At 36.7% G+C, this 23,240-nt stretch overlaps 1 protein-coding gene across 2 annotated transcripts in view; it reads right to left on the reverse strand.

Annotated features, from left to right (window-relative positions):
• The window catches only part of FBXL5 (F-box and leucine rich repeat protein 5), a 40,383-nt gene extending 34,452 nt beyond the window's left edge, over positions 1-5,931 (reverse strand). For both annotated transcript variants that reach the window (XM_087963700.1, XM_026675864.2), the window contains exons 1-3: positions 5,798-5,931; positions 2,261-2,476; positions 1,575-1,670 (exon numbers count right to left, since the gene is read on the reverse strand). In XM_087963700.1, the coding sequence (XP_087819826.1) occupies positions 1,575-1,670; positions 2,261-2,476; positions 5,798-5,881 (396 nt within the window). In that variant the 5' untranslated portion in view covers positions 5,882-5,931. The remainder of the gene's footprint in view (positions 1-1,574; positions 1,671-2,260; positions 2,477-5,797) is intronic.
• Positions 5,932-23,240: the final 17,309 nt, after the last annotated feature.

Consider the following 23,240-nt stretch of genomic DNA (forward strand, 5'->3'; position numbering starts at 1 on the left):
CACTTCTCCAACGTGCCGCCGTGGCCGCGTTCTAGCCGCCGGCCACGCAGGTCCATCCCATTGCCTGCTGCACTGCTTCGCTCATACTTGCTTGGGCAAGTCCCTCCAATGCAGCGGCCTCAATGGGATAGATCTGCATGGCCAGAGCCTAGAACACACGGCGGCATGGACGTGGGAGAAGCAGAGTAAAGCCGGAGGTCAGTAATTTTCACTGCAACAAGCCTACAGCCGCTGTGTCTTTTTTTCAGTGCAGCTGGAGTCCAGACGCACGGAAAAAAACATGTAGACATCTCGTGACAAGGGCAAGATGTAGGCTGGCAGGGAGCCCAGTGACAATGGTTCAGCCCTGGCTTTCCTTCTCTGGCAGCCAGCCGCGGGAGGAAGGTAAAGTCACATCTGTGGAATGACAAAAGAGGCGGTCATGGGAGAGGAAATGAGGAGAGTAAGGGCCAGGGCCTCTGAAAGAGGGGAAACGGGGTGATACTTGTGACTGGTGAAGGGAGAGCGGGCGGCATGCAGGATTAGGCCAGGCCTTTGACAGATTAGGCCAGGCCTGTCTGGGCAGAAAATAGGTAGATAGGTAGAAATTCAATTTTTTCCCTACCGCGTTATGTGGGCATGGCTTGGTGAGGATATGTGACTGAATGGGCATAGGCGCAAGTGACATAAAGTTGGATATACCCACTCAGTCACATGACCCTTCCCCACCAAGCCATGCCTACAGAACCAGTAGGGAAAAAAATTGAATACCACCATTGATCCAGAGTAAGATGGGGAAAAGAGAAAGAAATAGATGTGAATTATTATTTTTTTGCTTAGCTAGTATAAATTTCAGCTTTGGACTGCAATACTGTTTACAATTTAATCTTTATTATTAGAATATTTTTAAACCCTACCAGAATAAAAGAAACAAACATCTGAACATCTGGTTTTACAGAATTTCCATTTGTAATATGTGTTCTTGACAACTCTGAAATATATTTTGAATCTAATTTTTATATGAAAAGACATTTAGCCATATCAGGTATAAAATTAAATTAGCATTGAGGATCAACAAAAAGAATGATCTTTTATTTAAAAGAAATAAAAAGTTTATTTGGGTATGCTTCAGATTAATATTTCACAAATTTGTGGAAGCTCTTTTGCTCTCATTTACAAGGGGAACAATGCATTTGCTTATGTATACAAATAGTTTAAGTTCTCTCTGTCACTGTGAAGATTTTCCTAATTCAAATGACCAATCCAATGACCAAGGGAGATGGTTTCAAATGTCACAGAAGAGGCTGAGAAGAAACACAAGGCGCCTGAAACATTTCACACTATGAAATCCTACGGGCTAAGGACAGAGCTGGGGGGGGGGGGATGGGTTTTCTGAAACCCCAGGATTTTTTCCAGCTTCTCTGTTTAGTGAGTACATTCGAAGAAAGGGCAGAAATCATGAAGAAGCATTTTCTTTTTAACATATAAATGGCAAAATCTTTCTTTTTATAAAAATGATGCATACTATTCACTCCAAACGTTAAAAATAAAGGAAACATTTCTCAAAACATTTAATCATTCCTCAAACCACTCACCTCCTCTTCCTCTTTCATGTGAGGAAGGAAATCTCTGGTAAATGCTTCCAATCGTTCCTTTAGTTGTTTTGCATAGTTGAGCTGCTCATATTCATTCTGAAAATTAGTTTTCAAATTTATCATAGAACTTTATGTGCCATTTAAGTTATAAATGTTTGATCTACTTATTAAATCAATAATACATTACATTTAAAGTATTAGATCATAAACTTTTAAAGACAAAAATAAAGAAATATTGGGAGTTGGCTTTCAAATATTTAGTAATACAAGTTACTCCACGGCTTTTTCAATTCCAATTTTAATCTATCAACTATACAAAATAGGGATTACAGTGGGAATAGCACTGTGACATTTGCTTCTTTAAAGATATATTTGCTGTCAAAGTGAAAACAACTTCTAAGCAAAAGGGGCATTTTTTTACACATTTCTTGTGGCTTAGCTAAATGAGAAATCAAATGAAAATTTTAAAATAAATTTTTTGGATAAGTTATATGTTAAACACATTTTTTATTCTAAGTATATTACAGCACCAAACAAACACCATGCTTCCTTCACAAAACTGTATCTATCAATGAAAATGATAGTCTCCGTTTGTATAATCATTTACATGCAATATTGATACTGCTTTCTTAGAACTATTTTTCAATCAATTGATTTTACCCTTGCCAAAAATCAAGCAAACTCACCTTTACATTTTTCAAGCCTTTTTCAAAGAGGCTAAGCATCTCCGATAACTTATTGTCTGAATGTACGTTATATACAGTTTGGCTACGTTGCTGAAGTAAACCAATAATGTATTCATTTTCAATCTGTTCGTGCATTTTAAACTCTTTAAATGTAGCATATAATGATTGGAGGAGAGCTCGGAAATCATTGTTGTTAGAGAAATTTGTCTTAGAAAGCTGAAAAAAATAGAGGGTTGCACATTAGACATTTGTTTTCCTTGAATTAATTTTTAAGAAACTAATCCTAAGAAGGTATTAGCCAATTATAAATTCCTAACCAAATTTGAACTTCTGTAGTTTTATCCAGCTCTGCTTAAAATTTAAAAATTCTGAAAGCTCAGGACGTTTGCAGTTAGATTAGATTTGTATTTCTTCACTTTGATCAGGTTTTCCTCATTATAAATTTATTAGAAAGATTATTTTTGAGGCATATACTGCTGACCCCAGACCCATGCCTATGATCAAGGTTCTTTGCATACATAGTACAAGACAATCTTGAGCAAACTACAGAGAGCTGTTTTTAGTAAGCTAGCTTCTTTTTTATGGGTGGACAGGTCTAGAAAAGCACTGTGCCTGACCATATCCCAGGATATGAGTCAGCAGAAAACCAGAGCAGTTTACTGGATCCAGAAATATAGTGACTTGAATGGAAATCCTGACCTCTTTTCCAGGAATGGAGAAGAGGACAAAACTTAATTAATTTCTCTTTAGGCATCCTCAAAGCGACACCCGACAGACAACACTCTAAAGATCTTGGGTCTCCTTTTGCTTTGTCAAGGAGCCAGAGCACAATAAAAGAGCAGAGAAACTCTTCCTTGAATCAAAGGCACAAACAAGCAACTCAGATAATTTTCTTTCCTGAAGCATATTATTTAGGGTTTGGTTTCTTTTTCTTTTTTAATCTTGCTCTTTCAACCAAAAGAAGCTAACTAGTCATTCTCTTCTCTCTCTCACCATACCTAAATTTCCCCCCCTAAAAATTAAGTGATACAATATTTTCCACCGCATTTCTAACTTTAAGCATACTTTAGTATTGTCACAGTAAACTAACTTAAGTTTCAATGACTCTTTCAAAGGATCTAATATCTGGGATTTACTTTGTGCCTTTCATAATTTTCTTTTAAAATACAAGTCAATATATGTGGAATATCTGGTAATCCTTGTCTTGTATTACAGATTAAAATGTAGACTCATACCTTCTCTAAATAAGTAAATAAATAAGTGCTATCACTTATATATAAAGGCAGATGTAAACTCCTAACACCTTGCTAATATGTCAAAATACATTATAACTGAATATTATCTGCTCAACTAGGTTAACCTGTAAATGCAAAAAAAATAATAATCCTTTACCACTTTGAAGAAAAACAAACCCTTAGAATATAACTTTTCTCAGACTACAGTCTACTTCATTAAGACAAACTCGACTATGGTATAAATATGTCTTTCTCCAGTTACATTATTTCCATCTGCAGAGGGGTTGTATAGAAGACAGTGCTTTGGTGGGGGGGGTTTTCATTCAAACCTGGAACTCCTTTTAGATCAAGAACTAATTCCTTAATTTTTCCAATTTGTATATCTGTCTAAATGTCTAATTTCTAGCTTTGCAAATTGATTTTGACAATAATCAAGGGACCATGTTTCATGTGCTATGTATTAATTACAGCCACAGATTTCAGAGGATCGCTCTATTTCTGTTCTTCCAACTCCTGCATTCAGTCTTGAAAAAAGATTAAAAAGTTCAAGGTCATTACTACTTGTGACAAAAAGAGAGATCAGGAGAGAAAATCCATGCTTGACTCCTATTCATATTCAGTTGAAGCATTCTGTTTTGATCTAATACTTGTGCCAAGCATCAGTTCAATTACACAGATATTTTTTTTCCAACAGTCCAATTTTCTGCCATCCTGGCTTGTCTTTCAGACTCCTGAAACTTTTGTTAGCTCAGAAATTTATGGTTGGGAACAGCAAATACAAATGACTAATGTGTATGGCAGCAGCATGCGATCTCAAATGACTAGTTCTCGTGTCCATGCCTTTTTAAAACAAATATTTGGAAAAAACATAATATAAAAAAAGTAGCAGTTACCACCAGATTGATTCAACCAAATAGATTCCTAGTCTACATATTATTAGGTTTATGAATGTGATTGTTGCTGTTTTATTGTAATGAATATTGTGTTATCCCACAGACAGGGCTTAGAACCGGTTTTGACTGCAGCTGGTGCTAAGCCCAGGTCTGTATGATAAAATAATGCATTAATGTATCTTTATCTCAGATCTCAACAACAAGAAGATATAAAAATTTAGGTAAAAGAAATATAATTGAATAGAAGTAAAGGGAGAAATAGTGAGAAGTTGGAAAAAGAGCAATAAGATATGAAGTTGAATACATAAGATGAATATGCATATCAAATTGTGTTTGTATGGAAATGTGATAGTCTGGAGTTATGCTGTACTCAAATAAGATGTTTTATTTGTTTTGTTAAAACTCAATAAGCAGTTTTTAAAAAAGATGTTTTACGTTCTTATACTTTATGTTTTGTTTGTTTGTGTATTGTCTTTGAAAACTAATAAAATTTGGTTTGTTTTTTTTTAAAAAGAAGATTCTGAAGTCTGGTGAAAAATATGGCAATACCAACAATTTAGAAAGAGAAGTCTCTCACATCCACAAGGTTTATAAGGCTGTCAAGTGAGGGAGGCAACCTCTTCAGATGCCTCTGGCTCTGACTCAAGTCTACCTCACCAGGCAGCTTCAGACCTTCAGCGGCTTAAATGACTTTCTTAATCTTAGCAAATTGAAGATTGACGAGTTCTCTAGTAGGTTGACTCGGCCTTCCATCCTTCTGAGGTGGGTAAAATGAGGACCCCCCCAGATTGTTGAGGTAAACATGCTGACTCTATAAACCGCTTAGAGCAGGAGTGTCCAACCTTGGCAACTTTAAGACTTGTGGACTTCAACTCCCAGAATTCCTCAGCCAGGGAATTCTGGGAGTTGAAGTCCACAAGTCTTAAAGTTGCCAAGGTTGGACACCCTGGCTTAGAGACTGCTGTGAAGCACTATGAAGCGGCATGCAAGTCTAAGTGCTATGGCTACTTCCCAGAATCATCTAGCCAGGGAGATGAAGTTCACATTTTCCAGTTGCTGGAGTTGAGAAACAATGATAAACAAAGAGATGGGCGAGGGGGGAACCCAGAGACCTTGGACCAGTTATTCCACACCCCCTCCCCCCAAGAAAATAGATCTTTCCTTCCTGGATTGTTTGTTTTTTTAAATCAACATCTCTAAAAAAACAGAAAAGGGGGGAGGGAAGAAACTACGTCGCGCGCAAGAAATCAATCCAAGTGCGCAACCGCATAGTTCTCCCCCTTTTGTGCGCAGGCGCACTACCTCCATTCCGCCGGCTGAGGCCGAGACGCGGGGGTGTGTCGCAATGCCTGAAGTAAGGCTAAGGCGGCGGCGGCGGCTCCCACGACGCCTCTCAGCCCCTTCCCTACCTTGTCACAGTAGAGTCCGACGAGCTGCTTCATCCGCCAGTGCGGGGCGGTGAAAACATCCACCTCCTCCGGAAAGGGAGCCATCTTCTCTCCCCCATATAGAGCGACGTTCGCTCCCTCAGCCGCGATCCAGCAAGAAGCATTAGGTGGCCTGCTCTGCGCACGCGCCCCTAGCGGAGGCGGTGCAAGCACCGATCCCACCCACCACTCTCCCCGTCACGTGGAGGGAGGGGCTCGCCTTTTACCTAAGAGAGGTATTTCCGGGCCGGGAAGCGGCCATTTTCAGGCATTTTGTAGAACTAGGAAGTGGGTATCTTGTATCTTGTAACATCCTAATAAATACGTTTCTTCAGCCAGGGGGCAAGTTTAGAGGAGACTTAACATGGCCTTCTGGCAGACATGAAGCCTAAATTATGAATGGCCAGTTATGCAATTTGCAGAATGGCTGGTTTAGGGGACTGTCCCGTGTCGCGCATGAAGCAGTGTTTTTCAACCTTGGTAACTATTGTGTAGACTTTCAACTCCCAATGGTTTTCTTCCGTTTTTAAAATCTCCATTTAATTTTTTTCTAATCTGCATGTTGGGTATAATAAGGTAATTGATAGATATTGGACAGACCCAATTCTTAATATACTGTTAGGGTAATAAATAAAGGAAAGAAATAAAAAATATTATAGAGAGAGAGTAGAGAGTTACTCTATAAGCATGTCTTATCTTGATGTTAGGCAGTTGTTTTCCTATGTATATAGAAGTACTTATCTCTATAGGCATTTCTTATCTTGCTGCTGTGGAAAATATTTCTCTAACCTTTGTGTTGTAAAACTAGCCTGCAATTAGTTACATCTCTCTCATATGAAGACACACGATTATCCCATCTAAATCAATCTGAATGGAATGTACTCCCTGGGAAAGTAACTCCCTACATCTGGAGCAATGTACACCTTTTGAAGTATGCTGTTAATGATCAGTTGTGATCGATTAACAGACAATAGGAGAAAGGATACTGAAAGATAAACAAGTGCCAGGACGACATTTGTCGTTTTTGCAGGAAAGATGTAAATCTAACTTAGAGTGTTTTACAATGCAATTACTCTACTTCTAAAAGAATCTTAAGGTATAAGAAGAGTTACTTTCGCCTATATGCTTTGTAACTTTCCTCACATATCTGTGTGTATGAGAGGAGAAGTCTTACCCTTTTATTGATCAATAAAAGTTAGATTTTGTTCTTCAAAGCCTTTGCTTAAGTTCATTTTTGGCACGTCGTGATCTTAAGTTATAGCTGAACCTTACAATATTTTAACCTCCAGTCCCCTAATCATCTTTGTTGCTCTTTTCGGTGCTCTTTTGAGAATCTCTACATCTTTTTTATAATGTGACCAAAACTGGATGCAGTATTCTAAGTATAGTCTTAACTAAGGTTTAATACTTCATTACTAATACTTCATGTGATCTTGATTATATCCCTTCGTTAAAGCAACCTAGGATTATGTTGACTTTTTTTTACTACACATTGCCACCTCATATTTAAGTGATTGTCCACTAGAACTTTCAAGATTTGTTTTTATAGTTACTGCTATTGAGCCAGGCTTCACCTAATCTGTATCTGAACATTTGCTACCTTACTGTTCTCTATATTGAATTTCATTTTGTTAGAGTTCAAGTCTGTTGAGATGTTTTGGGATCTTGAGCCTATCTTCTGGAATGTTGGCTATTACTGCCCGTTTAGTGTCATCTGCAAATTTGACTACTTTCTTTTCTATTCCCTCATCTAAATCATTTATAAAGATGTTGAAAAATACTGGGCCTAAAACAGAAACTTGGGATAGCCCACTGCTTCCTTCCTTCCATGTGGATGTAGTTCCATTGTAGACTACACATTGAGTGTGATTTTTCAGCCAGTTGCAAATCTATCCCACATGTTTTTACTTTACCAAGAAGTAAGTCGTGGTCTACTTTGTCAAATGCCTTACTGAAATACAAGTATACTATGTCCACAGCAGTGGTCGCCAACGAGTGGGCCAGGGACCCACTGGTGGTCCGGAAGAATATTTGGTGGTCCGCAGAGAAATGTCCCCCCCAAGCACGCCCCCCGAAGCAATTAATCCAGGTTACATGGGAACACAAGGTTGCGCTGCCCACATGGCCCGACCACCGGCCCCCACCCTTCGGCCAAGCACAAACCTTACCTTGAGTGGAGCCACACAAGCTGGAACTGGAAGGTGAGACCAATGGCGGGGAGGGAAATCCACCCCGGGGTGGCTTGCTGACATTGGTGGGAAAGTCGGTCCCATATTACAGAGCTGCAGTAGTCACAGGACTGGTCCTTTGGTCATCCCAGAGCAGCTCCTCCAGTCCATGGCAGGCCGGTGCACCCAGGTGGAGGAGCAGCTGTTCCAGGATGACCAAAGGGCCAGTCCTGTGACTACTGCAGCTCTGGAATATGGAACTGACTTTCCCACCAACGTCAGCAAGCCACCGTCAGTCAAAATTAGTCCGCAGGATTTAAAATTATGAGTTTAGTGGTCCCTGAGGTCCAAAAGGTTGACAACCCCTGGTCCACAGCATTTTGCTGGTTCACTAATTGAGTCACTTTATCAAAGAATAAAATAAGATTTGTTTGGCATGATTGTTTTTAACAAACCTGTGTTATAACTTTGTTTGCTTCTAGGTGTTCCCAGATATGTTGCTTGATCTTTTCCAAAATCTTCCCAGATATTGATGTCAGGCTGCTTGGTTTGTAGTTTCCTGGATCTGGTTTTTTTTTCCTTCCTTTTTTGAAGATGGGAAGCACATCAGCTCTTTTCCAGTCATCTGCTAGTTCTCCAGTGCTCCAGAATATTTAAACAATATGGTTCAGTAGTTCTGATATCATATCTGCCAGTTCCTACAGAACTCTGACATGTAATCTGTCAGATATTGGTGATTTGATCTCATCTAGAATGGACAGGTGTTCTTTTACCATTTTCTTGCTTACTTTAAATTGTATTTCCAGTCTGTTTTTTATTGTTATTTTTTGGTAATTTGGACTGTATTATCTTTTTTCATGAAGACAGGTGCAAAGAATTAAGTAGCTCTGCTTTCTCTACTGCCATTACTTCTGTTAGGAATCTGTCCACAAATTAGTTGGGTTGGCAATATATAAACCAACAATGTATGTTTGTAGCTTTAAGACAAAATCACTATTGATTTATACTGTATTACGATTGGTTGATTATATTGCAAATTAACCATAAGAGGAAGCTAGAGATCATAGCTGTTATGTACAGAATAACCCTTGAGTAACAAGGATATGCACATGGAAACGTTTATGAGAATAGTTATGAATAATTATTCAGCCACACACATACACTAAATTGAGTTAAAGTTTACTTTAAGAAATAGCACAGTCCAGGTCATATATGTTTTACAGTCCAAGGAATATCTAATTACAAAGTCGTCTTACCGGTTGCCTTTGTCATTTACAGTAAACAAAGATATCAAAGTATAAACACAGCATAAATACAACAGAGAACCTTAGAAAGCAACAATGTCAGAGAGACAGAATGTCAGAGAGAGCAAGCTATCATCTCTAGCTCCCTCTTATGGTAATTTGCAATATAATCAACCGATCGGAATATAGTATAAATCAATACAGTGATTTTGTCTTAAAGCTACAAACATATGTTGTTGGTTTATATATTGCCAACCCAACTAATTGGTGGACAGATCCCTAACATTCTTCCCTTTGGGTAGGTCAATATATAATACATTACATCGTTAAACCATAATTCTCACAACACTCTATGCTTAATTGCACCTTGAGCTTTCGTGAAATGATCTGCAATATTATGTTCAGTCATGCAGTATTCTAGCTGAATTAATTTATTTTGAACACACTGTCTAACGTTCAAATATCTAAAATCAGTATGTTTAGACCTTGTTTTAACAGCTAAATTAGTAGCCATACTAATTGCAGATTGATTGTCTTCATAAACAATAACGGATCACGTACAGTAATTCCAATATCCTTCAATTGTTTATAATATCAATTCTGTACACATTAGTGATAAACATGAGAGTTCCACTTCCATAGTGGATAAACTAATATGTTGTTGCCTAATAGACTTCCATCCTATTAAAGCATTACCCAACATTACCACTAAACCTGATGTTGATTTACGAGTCATTATATCAGTAGCAAATCTTGCATCAGCATATGCAGTTAGCACTAATTCATTACTTGGTTCTAATTATAATGAATAATGGATTGTGTGTTTTAAAAACCTAATTATTCGCTTAGCTGCTTGCTAATGCCTTTCATTTGGTTCAGCATTATACCTAGCCAATTGGTTTACACTGTAAGATATATCTGGTCTAGACCAATTACCCAGATATGATAGACTACTGATTAAGGATTAATATATTTCCTTATCAAACATAGGACTTTTGATATCACTATGTGTAAATTCCTTACTCATTGGTGTCTTAGCAGATTTACAATGCTCCATGTTATAGCGTTTTAATAATTGGCTAATCTTGGCTTGAAATTTTAAAACCTTTGTTCGTTTTCACTATATCAAGACCCAAATAATGCTTAATTTCCCCTAAATTTCTAATCCTGAACTTTTTCTGTAATCTATCAACAATATCATTTGCTTCTTGTTCAGTTTAGTTATAATTGCTATGTCATCCATAAACAATAGTAATAGAGAAATTAAACCATCTTTTTCTCTTCGGAACAAACCAGGATCAGCTATACCAGCTTCAAAATCTGTTGAAACTAATTCCTTTACAATACATTTATTCTATTCATAACCGGATTGCTTTAGACCAAAAAGACTTTTCTTTAATTTCCAATAATCAGTTTTTCCATCATCCTTTAAACCTAATGGCTTTTTCATATAGATGGTATGTTGTAAAGGTGCATGTTGATATGCAGTTTCAACATCTACATGGTTTATTTTACATTTATTCTTAGCTGCCCAAACTAATGCTACTCTCAATGTATTTGCTCTCAGACTAGGTGCAAACACTTCATCATAGTCCTTATCTGACTGAGCAAATCCTTGAGCAACTAATCTTACTTTATGGGTAATACTCCCATCCACACCAGTCTTTATCTTATACACCCATTTGCAACCTATTGCATGCTCACCTGGTGGTAACTTTACATCCTCATACATCTCTAAACCCTTTAACGATTTTAACTCCCTATTCATAGCTTCCTGCCAAGTTACCTGATCCTTTGTAGGATACAGCTTTATTTCATTGAAGTTAGAAGATTCTGTATTAACCTGACATACAATGCTTGCTTGAAATCTGTCAGGTGGACATCTCTCCCTAGTTGACCTCCTAGGCAACTCAGTACTCTTCCTTTACCTCCCCTATCAAATCTGTCTTTTTTCCATTCCAATGAGTAAATGGTAATTCACCAGTCGTTGAATTCACTACGTTATTCAAAACATGGTTAGGCCACATTGCTTCACCCCAAAGTTTCTCTGATAAACCAGAATCCAAAATCATATCTAAGGTTCTCTGTTGTATTTATGCTGTGCTTATACTTTGATATTTTTGTTTACTGGAAATGACAACGGCAACCTAGTTTAGGAGGAGCCTGTTACATATTAAGTATAATTGATCATTTTTCCAGATATGGTTTCATATTTAATGAAAACAAAGAAAGAAACATACCAGCATTTTGTAAACTGGCTAAAATTTGCTGAAAGGAAAAAGAAACAGAAAGTTATTAGTTTAGTAACAGATAATGGTACTGAATTTACCAATAGAGAATTTGAAGCCATGTTACAGAAAACTGGCATTGAACATAAGCGTCCTGCTCCTGATAGACCACAACATAACTCATATATTGAACGTACAGGCTATGGCTAGGACTATGATTTCGGATTCTGGTTTATCAGAGAAACTTTGGGGTGAAGCAATAATGTGTGCTAACCATGTTTTGAATAACATAGTGAATTCAATGACTAGTGAATTACCATTTACTCACTGGAATGGAAAAAATCCAGATCTCAGTTATTTACATAGATTTGGAACCCCAGCATGGGTACATATTCCCACACAAGTAAGGTGAAAGGGACAACATGAGTGAAACAATTATATTTTGTAGGTTATGAAGCTAATCATAGATAATTTAGATTTTGGGAGCCAGGTACTACTAATGTACAGTATATTGCAGTGCAAATGCTAAATTTCTGGAGCATGTTGGCTGGAGAAAGCTTGAACAGGAATATAATAAGGTACAGGATAGTGTTGTTGTTGAGACTCCATTGTTTACCGATAATCCTGATGATAATAATATTGATGATAAATAGCGGAGGAATCATCAATAGAAGAACCCTCTATTACTGTAGAAGACGAGGATTTGATAGGATGGAAGTCTATTAGGCAACAACATATTAGTTTATCCACTATGGAAGCTGAATTCTCATGTTTATCTTTAATGTGTACAGAATTGATATATTGAATTGAAGAATATTGGAATTACTGTATGTGATCCGTTTATTGTTTATGAAGACAATCTGCAATTAGTATGGCTACTAATTTAGCTGTTAAAACAAGGTCTAAACATACTGATTTGAGATTTGAACGTTAGACTGTGTTCAAAATAAATTAATTCAGTTAGAATACTGCATGACTGAACATAATATTGCAGATCATTTCACGAAAGCTCAAGGTGCAATTAAGCATAAAGAGTGTTGTGAGAATTATGGTTTAAAGATGTATTATATATTGACCCACCCAAAGGGGAGAATGTTAGGAATCTGTCCACCAATTAGTTGGGTTGGCAATATATAAACCAACAACATATGTTTGTAGCTTTAAGACAAAATCACTGTATTGATTTATACTATATTCCGATTGGTTGATTATATTGCAAATTACCATAAGCGGGAACTAGAGATCATAGCTTGCTCTCTCTGACATTCTGTCTTTCTGACATTCTGTTGCTATCTAAGGTTCTGTTGTATTTATGCTGTGCTTATACTTTGATATATTTGTTTACTGTAAATGACAAAGGCAACCGGTAAGAAGACTTTGTAATTGGATATTCTTTGGACTGTAAAACATATTCTTTGGACTGGACCGTTTATTGGACTGTGCTATTTCTTAAAGTAAACTTTAACTCAATTTAGTGTATCTGTGTATGGCTGAATAATTATTCATAACTACTCTCATAAACATTTCCATATGCATATCCTTGTTACTCAAGGGTTATTCTGTACATATCATAACAACTTCCTTCTCTCATTAGTGGACTGATTGTTTTATTGATTTTTTTGTTTATTATATGTTGAAAGAAACCTATTATTTTTGACATTTGTTGAAAGTCTTACTTCATTCTGAGCCTTAGCTTTCCTGACTTCATCTTTGCAGATTCAGGCCATCTGCTGATATTCTGCCTTAGTTAATATGTCCCTCTTTCCATTTTTTGTACTTAGCCTTTTTGCTGTTCAGTTCATCAGAGAGTTCCTTATGTAACAATGCTGGTTTCTTCTTGATTTCTCGTTTTTCCTTTTCAATGGTATTGAGATGGGCTGGCTTTAAAATAATATTCTTCAGAGTTTCCCATGTTCTTGAATTGTTTTCCCCTTTAAGATTTTCATTCATGGAATCCTGTCCAAGCTTTTTCCAAATTTGTTAAAATCAGCTCTTTTAAAGTCTAAGACACTGTTTTGATTACGTTCTATTGTTTGCATTATATTGAATTCCAATATGAGATGGTCATTGTCCCTCAAAGTTCCAGCAATTTCAACCTCCTCTATCACTTCTCTATTCGTAAGAATTAGGACCATTATAGCTGTCCCTCTAGTTCCCTCCTGTACCTTTTAGATAACAAAGTTGTCAGCTAGGTTCGTCAGGAACCTGTTTGATCTCCCACTTGATGCAGGGGAGTTAACTTAAAGGTAGTTAATTAATCTCCCAGTTAATTTAAAGGTAGTTAAAATCCCCCCCGTGTCCCCCCTCCTCCCCCCGTTACTTATGACAACCGAAAGATGCAAAGCAAAGGAAGAAAATCTTGAAGGCTGACAATAAATGTGTCATATCTTTTTTAGATTAAATAGTATCGTGAATATTGATAATTATATATCAAAATGTAGTAAGAATTAATATAGATAATTAATTGATTGCTCTATAAAGTGTGCTATAAGTGTATATCCTATTAATGAACTTGGATTTTCCGGAAAATGATTAAGAGGATCAAGAAGTAATAGTGAGTATAGATAGGCTGAACAGTGAAAAGATAAGAGAGTTTGGGCAGAGCATAAATATAGAGATTGGTGTAAAGAGAATTACAGTAAGCATAACTTAAAACTTAAAAAATAGTATTTAAATTACTGAATCTTAATTTGGGATAACGTATATAGAATTTTGAAAGAACAGAATAAAATCCTAAAAGAAATTATGAGTATCACCACAACACTGAAGGCCGGAAAAAAAACTACAGCAAACTCATTGAGGTCGATTTCCTCTCCAATGACCCAAAGGTCAATTGAAGGGATGCTTACCGTGGAAAAACAAAATACAACATCAAATACACAAAACATGCAAACAACCCTCTTAGCAATTCAAGAAACAATGATTAAACTTCAAGAAACAATGTCTAAAAACCATGGTGAAAAGAAAAGAGAGATGGGTGAAATGAAAAGCGATATACACAGATGAGAAAAGGGGCTCAATTCAACAAGCAATAGAAAAAAACGAAAAAAATAATAAAAGCTGTGGAAACAAGAATGGAACTAACTCAGAAGAAACTTGAGCTGGTGGATCGGAAGATGATAGAGTTAAACAAAGACTTAGAGGATTCATCCATTTAGAGATGGGCTGCGCAGCCTTTTATCTTAGATTTCAAAATGTTGCCGAGACAAAAGAAGAAGACCTAGAAATGATAATGGCTGAAATAATAGCAGAAGCTCTGCAAAGAAATAAGTGCAAAATATTGAATGAATTGGATGATGTATATAGAGTATGTACTAATTCTGCCAGAAGGCACCGATTGCCAAGAGAGTTGCACGTAAGGTTCGCGAGGAAAAAGGTAAGAGATATAATTTATAAAATAACGAGGGACGAACTGATGATGTACAAAGGAAAGGAGATAATAACTCTGAAACAGATTCAGAGAAGAGTGAGAGAACAGAGGAAGAACTACCAATTCTTGGCAACACTACTGACTAAAAGGAATATACAGTATCATTCAGGTGGCTAGTACCAGAAGGGATGCTAATGTCTTGGTAAGAGAAGAAAATCAAAGTGGACAACCTAAAGAAGGCACAAGAGTTATATGACCAACTCGGAGTACAAGAAGAACAGAGCAGCGGAGAAGAATTAGAGTCCGGAAGCCAGGAACAGCAACAACAGGAAACAAAAGGAGATCAGGAAGAAGGAAGGAAGGAAGAAAAGAACAGGAAGAAGAAGGGGCAAGGCCAAGACTAAGAATACAAAGAGATACAAGGGCTAATAGAAGACAAAGACAAGTAGACTAATAGAAGAATGGGAGAATAAATCAAATTAATATCATAACCATTAACATTAAATTTGTGGCTAAAAGAAAGCGAACACTGGTAAAATTAGTGAAACAAAAAGTAGATGTAGTGTGCCTGCAGGAAGTACACATCAAAAAATAAGGTAAGAATTACTTAGAATACCCCAAATTAGGAAAATTATATACAGCATTAGCTGATGAAAAAGGAAAAGGGATAGCTGTATATGTTAGGGAAGAGGTAAAAACAAAACTAATATATGCAGATGTCAAGGGAAGAATGTAATGATTGAAATACCAATAGGTCAGAAACCATTATTAGTAATATATGTGCCTAATGAAAACTAGAAGGATTTTTATAAAAAGCTACATGAAAAAAATAGGACATAGGAATATCTGCATAGTGGGTGATTATAATGCAATAGTGGACTAAAAGGGATTATGTAAGCGAGAAGAAAAATAGAAAAAGAAGATACTGCCTAAAGCATTTTTTGAAATGATAGAAGAATTAAACTTAATAGATGCATGGAGAAAATTGAAACCAGAAGAAAAACAATTTACCTTTTACTCTAATCCACACCACTCATGGTCAAGAATTTATATGGCCTGGATGAACGGGGAAGTAAGGAAAGAAGTAGAAGCTATTGAAATATTGCCAAATATCTGGGCAGATCATAATTCTCTTAAAATGGTTTGGAGAGGCCAACAAAAAACAAGAAGATGGACTCTAAATCTACAAATATTAAAAGAAAAAGAATTTACCCAAAGACTTACAAAAGAAGTAGAATTGTTTCTTAAAGAAAATACAAAGCAACCTACATCACAAAATCTATGGGATACTATGAAAGCTTACACACGTGGAATTCCAATAGCTTATATGGCAAAGAGAAATAAAGAGAAGTGGAGACAACATAATGCATCACAGGAGAAAATTAAAAATTTAGAAACACAATTGCAAACAAATCACAGAACGATCAGTTTAAAGGGGAACTGACTTTAACAAGACATAAATATTTTAGAGCAAGAAGAAATGGTAAGAAATTTAAAATCTGTAAAACAAAACTTCTTTGAACAGGCGAACAAACCGGGGAAGTGGTTGTCCTATAAATTAGAGTGAGAGAGAAAAGGATAGTACATCAGCTCCAGGATGAAAATGGGAAGTTACAACATATGATGGAAGAGAAAAAAAGGATTACTTATAAGTATTTTGAAGGTCTGTATAAATGCGAAGAAATAGCGAAGGAAAAAATAGAGATTACTTGAAAGGGGAAGGTATTTTGCCAATAGCAGAAGAAATGAGAGAAATGTTAAATAAAGAAATAACACAGAATTGAAACAAGCAGTGAAAAAACAAAAACAATAAAACTCCAGGTCCAGATGGGCTTCCGGGGAGATATATAAAATGATGAGTGAACTGATAGAGCCATTAATGCTAGAAGTGTACAAATTGATGGAGGCAAAATTACTGAACTCATGGAGGGAGGCTCTTATTTTTTTAATAACAAAAAAGGGTATAGATAACAAACAAATTCAAAATTACAGGTCAATATCATTATTGAATGCCGATTATAAAATATTTACAACTATAGTAGCAGAAAGATTGAAAAAAATATTAAATGAATTCATACACCCAGACCAAAATGGATTTCTCCCAGAAAGACAAATCAGAAATAATGCAAGAATAATAATAAGCATACTGGAATATTATGAGGCGCATCCAAAAAAACAAGCAGCACTTGTTTTTCTGGATGCACAAAAGGCTTTTGACAACCTTAATTGGCAGTTCATGATACAACAAATTAAAAATATGAATTTAGAAGACAGATTTGAGAAAATGATAGAGGTGATAACCGGCGGTTGGGGACCCCTGATATATACCACCCAAAGATGAGTATATTATTAAATGGGGAAAACACAGAAACCTTCAAAATAACGAAAGGGGTAAGGCAGGGTTGTCCACTGTCACCTCTACTTTTCATCCTGCTAGAAATTTTATTAATTTGAATTAGACAGAATTCAGATATAAAAGGAACCCAAATTAAAAAAGATGAATATAAAATTCAAGCTTTTGCAGATGACCTGGTTCTTCATAGAAGACCCATTGGAGATAAGAAATACTTTAATTCAAGAGTTAGAAAAATATGGAGGTGTAAGGGCTTAATAGAGAAAAGACTAAAATGTTAACTAAAAATTTAACAGAAGAACAGAAAAGAAAATTAGAAAGGGTAATGGGACTCCAAATTGCAAAGAAAGTCAAATACTTAGAAATATGGCTTTTATCATTGAGCGAGATGCTCAATGATAAAAGAAAACTACATGAAATTATTGCATCAAATAAAGATTTGGAACAATGGGCGAAATTACAATTATCATTATAAGGGACAGTCACCACGATCAAAATAAATATTTTACCCAAATTATTATACTTATTTCAAACAATCCCCATAAAATTAGATAAAAACATTTTTACGGAATTGAACAAAACTATGTTAACATTTATATGATTAGGAAAGAAAGCCAGAATAAAATTAATAGCGTTACAGAACAGTAGAAGTAGAGGTGGCTTTGGACTCCCAGACTGGGAACTCTATTATAAAGCGGCAGCATTGATATGGATTAAGGAATGGATTAATTCGAGTAATAAAAGTAACTCTGGAGGGTCATGATTTACAAATGGGGTGGCACACCTTTCTATGAGAAAAGACAAGAAGCAAACATTTTCATAGACATATGAGAGATTCATTGTTACAGATTTGGAATAAAATTAGGAGAAAACATTATATAAAAATACCTGTCTGGTTATCCACTATGGAAGCTATGATATTCCCCAACACATTGGATTTGGGCAAGATGGTTAGATACAAAGAAATATTAGATAAACAGAAAATTAAAAAATCAAAATAGCCCCTGGGTAGCAGCCCCAGTATTGTTCCGTGAAAAGAAAGATGGCTCCCTTCATTTATGTGTTGACTACAGAAACCTCAACGCTATTTCAGTGGAGAATGTGTACCCCCTCCCCTTGATGAAGGACATGTTGGCCCACTTGGCCAAAGGGAAATTTTTTACAAAACTCGACTTGAGAGAATCATACTACCGGGTTCGAATTAAGGAAGGGGATGAATGGAAAACTGCTTTTAACTGCCCAATGGGTTGTTTCCAATTCAACTATCTTCCATTTGGCCTACAGTATTCATGCAAATGATCAATCAGGTGTTGCATGAACATCTATACAAAGGGGTGTTGGTTTATCTTGATGATATTCTTATCTACATGGAGACTCATGATGAACATGTGAAACTAGTGCGGTCAGTTCGGGAAAAACTTTGAGCTGCTGAGCTGTATGCAAAGTTGTCCAAGTGTGAATTCCACCAGGAAAAAATTGACTATTTAGGTTATCACATGTCACATGATGGCATAGAAATGGATCCGGGGAAGGTTTGTGCTGTTTTGGAATGGGCCCCTCCCCGCACCAGGAAACAACTTCAAAGTTACTTGGGATTTGCTAATTTTTACTGTCAATTTATCCCTGCTTTTGCGAAGATTGCAATGCCTATTACAAATCTAAAAACCAAAGGGGAGGTGAAACCGAAGCCTAGTAAACCACTGGAATGGTCCATGGAATGTCAAGCCACTTTTGAGAAGCTGAAACAACTGTTTGCTGCTGAACCAGTACTCAACCACCCGGACATGGACGCTCCTTTTGTAATCCAAGCCGATGCAAGTGACGTAGCAGTCGGGGCAGTGTTACTACAAGCAAATGAGATGGGGACTCTGCAACCGTGTGCATATACTTCCCATAAACTAACTGAAACCGAAAGAAGATAGGCCATCTGGGAAAAAGAAGCTTTTGCAGTTCGCTGGGCTCTGTGAACCTGGAGGCATTTCTTAGAAGGGGCAAAACACCCATTTGAGGTGTGGACGGATCATAAAAATTTGGAGGCTTTGAAAACGCCTCGGAAGCTGTCTCCCAAGCAAGTTCATTGGGTGAAGTACTTTAAGCGCTTTAATTTTTCATTGAAGTACATTCCAGGAGGGAAGAACTTCATGGCGGATGCTTTATCTAGATTACCTCAATATAATAGTGCTCGCCAAGAAGTGGTATGGCCAATTGTCCCAACCAAACAGTTGCCAGCTCCAGTGGTTACCAGAGCCCAGAAAAAGAAGGAGGTTGATTTATCAAATGATTTGATTGCACAATTAAGAGATGCTCTAAAACTTGATGATTGGTTCCTTGCTCATTCAAATAACTGTACGGTTAGAGGTGGATTGGCATGGGTGCGGGCCAAATTATATGTGCCAGCGAAGCTGAGAAATCAAATATTACAGCAAGCTCATGACTCTAAAGCTGCTGGTTATTTTGGATTCGTGAAAATCTTACACTTGGTTAAAAGGCAATTTTGGTGGCCTACCTTGAAAAAGGACATTGAGACTTATGTAGCTAGTTGTCCTATCTGTGCCTCAGCCAAACGGCCTCCTGGTAAACCAGCAGATTCAGAATAATGTCAGCTGGTGCTCCATTCAAAATTCAAGAAAGAAATCCTTAGACTCCTTTAATCAGAGAAAATATATCTTTTACTGGAAATCAAGTGGTAGCAACAAAAGAATTCTGAATCTGAGAAAATGGGCGCATAAATCACATATACAAAGTAATGGCAACAATCCCACCCCCAATAGTTCAATTGGCTCATCCAATTAAAAGTTGTGTATATCATCATGTGGGCATCTCCAGGTGGTGATGAGGCTTCTGTCTGTTGACCTTGACATAGTTTGATAAAGGGTTGCAGCTGCGCATAGCATAGGATAGAAACCTAAGCAAGAATGTACCCCCCCCCCAGCTTATACAGTTCTGGTTTGTAACACCTCCAGCTCACTTCCCAAAACCATTCCCCCCTCCTCCCCCTGTTACTTATGACAGCCGAAAGATGCAAAGCAAAGGGAGAAAATCTTGAAGGCTGACATAACCTGAATATATTTAATCTTATATCGAATTTGTATAACCCACACATGATACAATGGAGGGAGAAAACCCAGATGGCCAGAACCTATCACCTCTGAGAGGCACAGCCAGGAGATGAGGAGATCATAAAAATTCCACAGTGAGATGTGTCCTGGGAATCTCTGGAAAAGTTCGTTCTAAAAAGGGGGTGGGGGGAAATTAGGTATGCCCTGGGAAACTGTGAAAAACATTGTTTCTACAAAAGGGGTGGGGGGAATACTGGCTAAAATCTATCGGGTGGTTGTTTAAAAATTTCTACAATGGCATCACTTTTGGATGAATTGAAAATGGAACTTTAAAAGTACAAAGAAGATGCACAAGAAGGGAAGGGTTCTTTTGGCTTTGTTTTTCAATTCTTAGAAATGGCGATTTGGAACTATGAGAAACAACAAGAAAAGACTGCAAAACAAGAAGACTGGGACAAAGAAGAAGCCATCTTTAATGAACAAATAACTCTGTGGGGAAGAAAAAGGAAAGGGGGGAAAGAGAATGGAGAATTTAAGACTTAAAAAAACAACCAAAGAAAAGAAAAATAATTCAAAAAATAAGTATAATACTGGAAAGCAACAGAAAAGGGGAATACAGAAGAGGGAAATAGAGGTAGATAGACAAAGGGGTAAAAAGGGGAGAGAGAAGAAGAGAGGGAAGAAGGAAAGGAAAAGAAGTTACAAAGGTCCGGAGCAAGATATAAAGAAACAGGACTTATTTAGAGATAATGGGTGAAAATTTAATTGAAAGGGGGATTCTGTAAAGGTACATAAGATTGTGTTGTTATATTTGTAATAGAAATAACTTTAGAAAATTGGAAACAACATATGATTAGAATGAGGGATAGAATGGTTAGTGTAATTTAATGTTTGTCAATAAAGTAAATGAAATAAAATAAATGAGAAAATTGAATTAGGAAGGAATGGGAACATTTTAATTAGTCAATGTTTTATAAAATATAAGTGATGGGGGGAAATTGACTATGGAAAGTTTATAATTGTTCCCATAGAAGTATGATATTTAATTGAAAAGTAACGTGAAAAATTTTAAGAATTTAATGAATATTAATATTAATGATAGAATTGAATTGGAATGGAATGTTGTTTTAATTATATACATTTGTAATTTTTTCTTTCTTTTTTGTTCAAGAATACTGTGTGTAGTTTAAGAATGTACCAAGCAGAATCCGAATGGAAGTTATGTATTATATTGAGTGTTATAACTTTAGGGGAAAGATATAAAGGCGTCATACTCCAATCAATAACTACAGGAGAAATTTTGTTTAATGAGAAAAGATAATAGACAATTGAAACAGGACAGACAAAAATATGAATATAATGATTTGAATTGAGATGAAATAAATAAAATAAAATTGAGGAAATTAAAAGAGGGGAGAACATGTAGAAAATGTAAAATAGTAATAAGATATGGAATAGAATATAAAAATGAGCATGAACCTGAATTTGTGTCTGTACAAAGAAATGTAACCCGGGATTATGCTGCTTTCAAAAAAGATGTTTTAATTGTATTTCTTTTCTTTTTGTGAAAACTCAAATAAAATTTACAAAAAAGAAAAGAAAAGAAATGACGATGGGGAAGCATAGAGAGACTTTGTGTTTTATTGTGGCTTCTGGGATGGAGCGGCCCCTAATACTGGGGTTGCCCTGGCTCCGGAAATGGAACCCCCATGTTGATTGGAGGAGAGGGTCATTGTGCATACGTACTGACCAGCGCCCAGAAGGGGAGGGGTTCTAAACTCCCTTATGTATCCCTGTATGCCTGAGGGACCTTTGTATCCCTGTATGCTTTGAACTCCTACATGAATTGTCTCATCTCAATAAAGGATTCCTTTTTGATACATTTGGTTTTCAGAAGTTCATTCTTGTTAATTGAATGGGAAAAAGTTCTGTAGCCTGACACTCCCTCTCTCTGGAATATCATTCCCCCAGAGATTAGAATGGCCTCCTCACTAATACTCTTCCATAAGGTACTGAAGACCTGGTTCTGCCAACAGGCCTGAGGAACCCAGAGTGGGGTGGAGCCCATCAAATGGCTTGTATGATCTGCTGTCATTGGGGTGGGGGTGGGAGATTTATTGATTTTCCAGATTTTGTTCTATTGAATATGAAACTATTTGTCTCTTAGGAGATTTTAATGCAATAGTTGATACAAAACTTGACCACAAAAGTAGCAAAAAAACAACAACCCAAAAAAGACTCTACCCAGAACTTTTTAAAAAGTGACAGAAGAATTATGTATACAAGATACGTGGAGAGAAATGAACCCAGGGAAAACCAATACACAATTTACTCTAACGCACATCAATCTTGGTCTAAAATAGATATGATCTGGATGACCTTGGAACTAAACACAAGTATGCAAGAGATAGACATAGAAACAAATATGGGCTGATCATAATCCAGTTAAAATTAGTTCTAAGGGATAAAACGGAAGAGTAAGATGGACTTTGAATCAATCTATACTAAAAGATAAAGAACTTACAGGTGAAACTCAAAAAATTAGAATATCATGCAAAAGTTCATTTATTTCAGTAATGCAACTTTAAAGGTGAACCTAATATATGAGAGACTCATTACATGCAAAGCAAGAAAGTTCAAGGCATGATTTGTCATAATTGTGATGTTTCTGGCTTACAGCTCATGAAAACCCCAAATCCACAATCTCAAAAAAATAGAATATTACATGCAATCAATAAAACAAGGATTGTACATAGAACAATATTGGACCTCTAAAAAGTATAAGTATGCATATGTATTCAGTACTTGGTTTGGGCCCCTTTTTCAGCAATTACTGCCTCAATGCGGCGTGGCATGGAAGCTATCAGCCTGTGGCACTCCTGAGGTGTTATGGAAGACCAGGATGCTTCAATAGCAGCCTTCAGCTCTTCTGCATTGTTCGGTCTCATGTGTCTCATCTTTCTCTTGGCAATGCCCCATAGATTCTCTATGGGGTTGAGGTCA

Source organism: Notechis scutatus, chromosome 4 (assembly GCF_049901735.1).
Source record: "Notechis scutatus isolate UNSWTSFEM ecotype Mainland chromosome 4, rNotScu1.2, whole genome shotgun sequence".
Taxonomy (NCBI): domain Eukaryota; kingdom Metazoa; phylum Chordata; class Lepidosauria; order Squamata; family Elapidae; genus Notechis; species Notechis scutatus.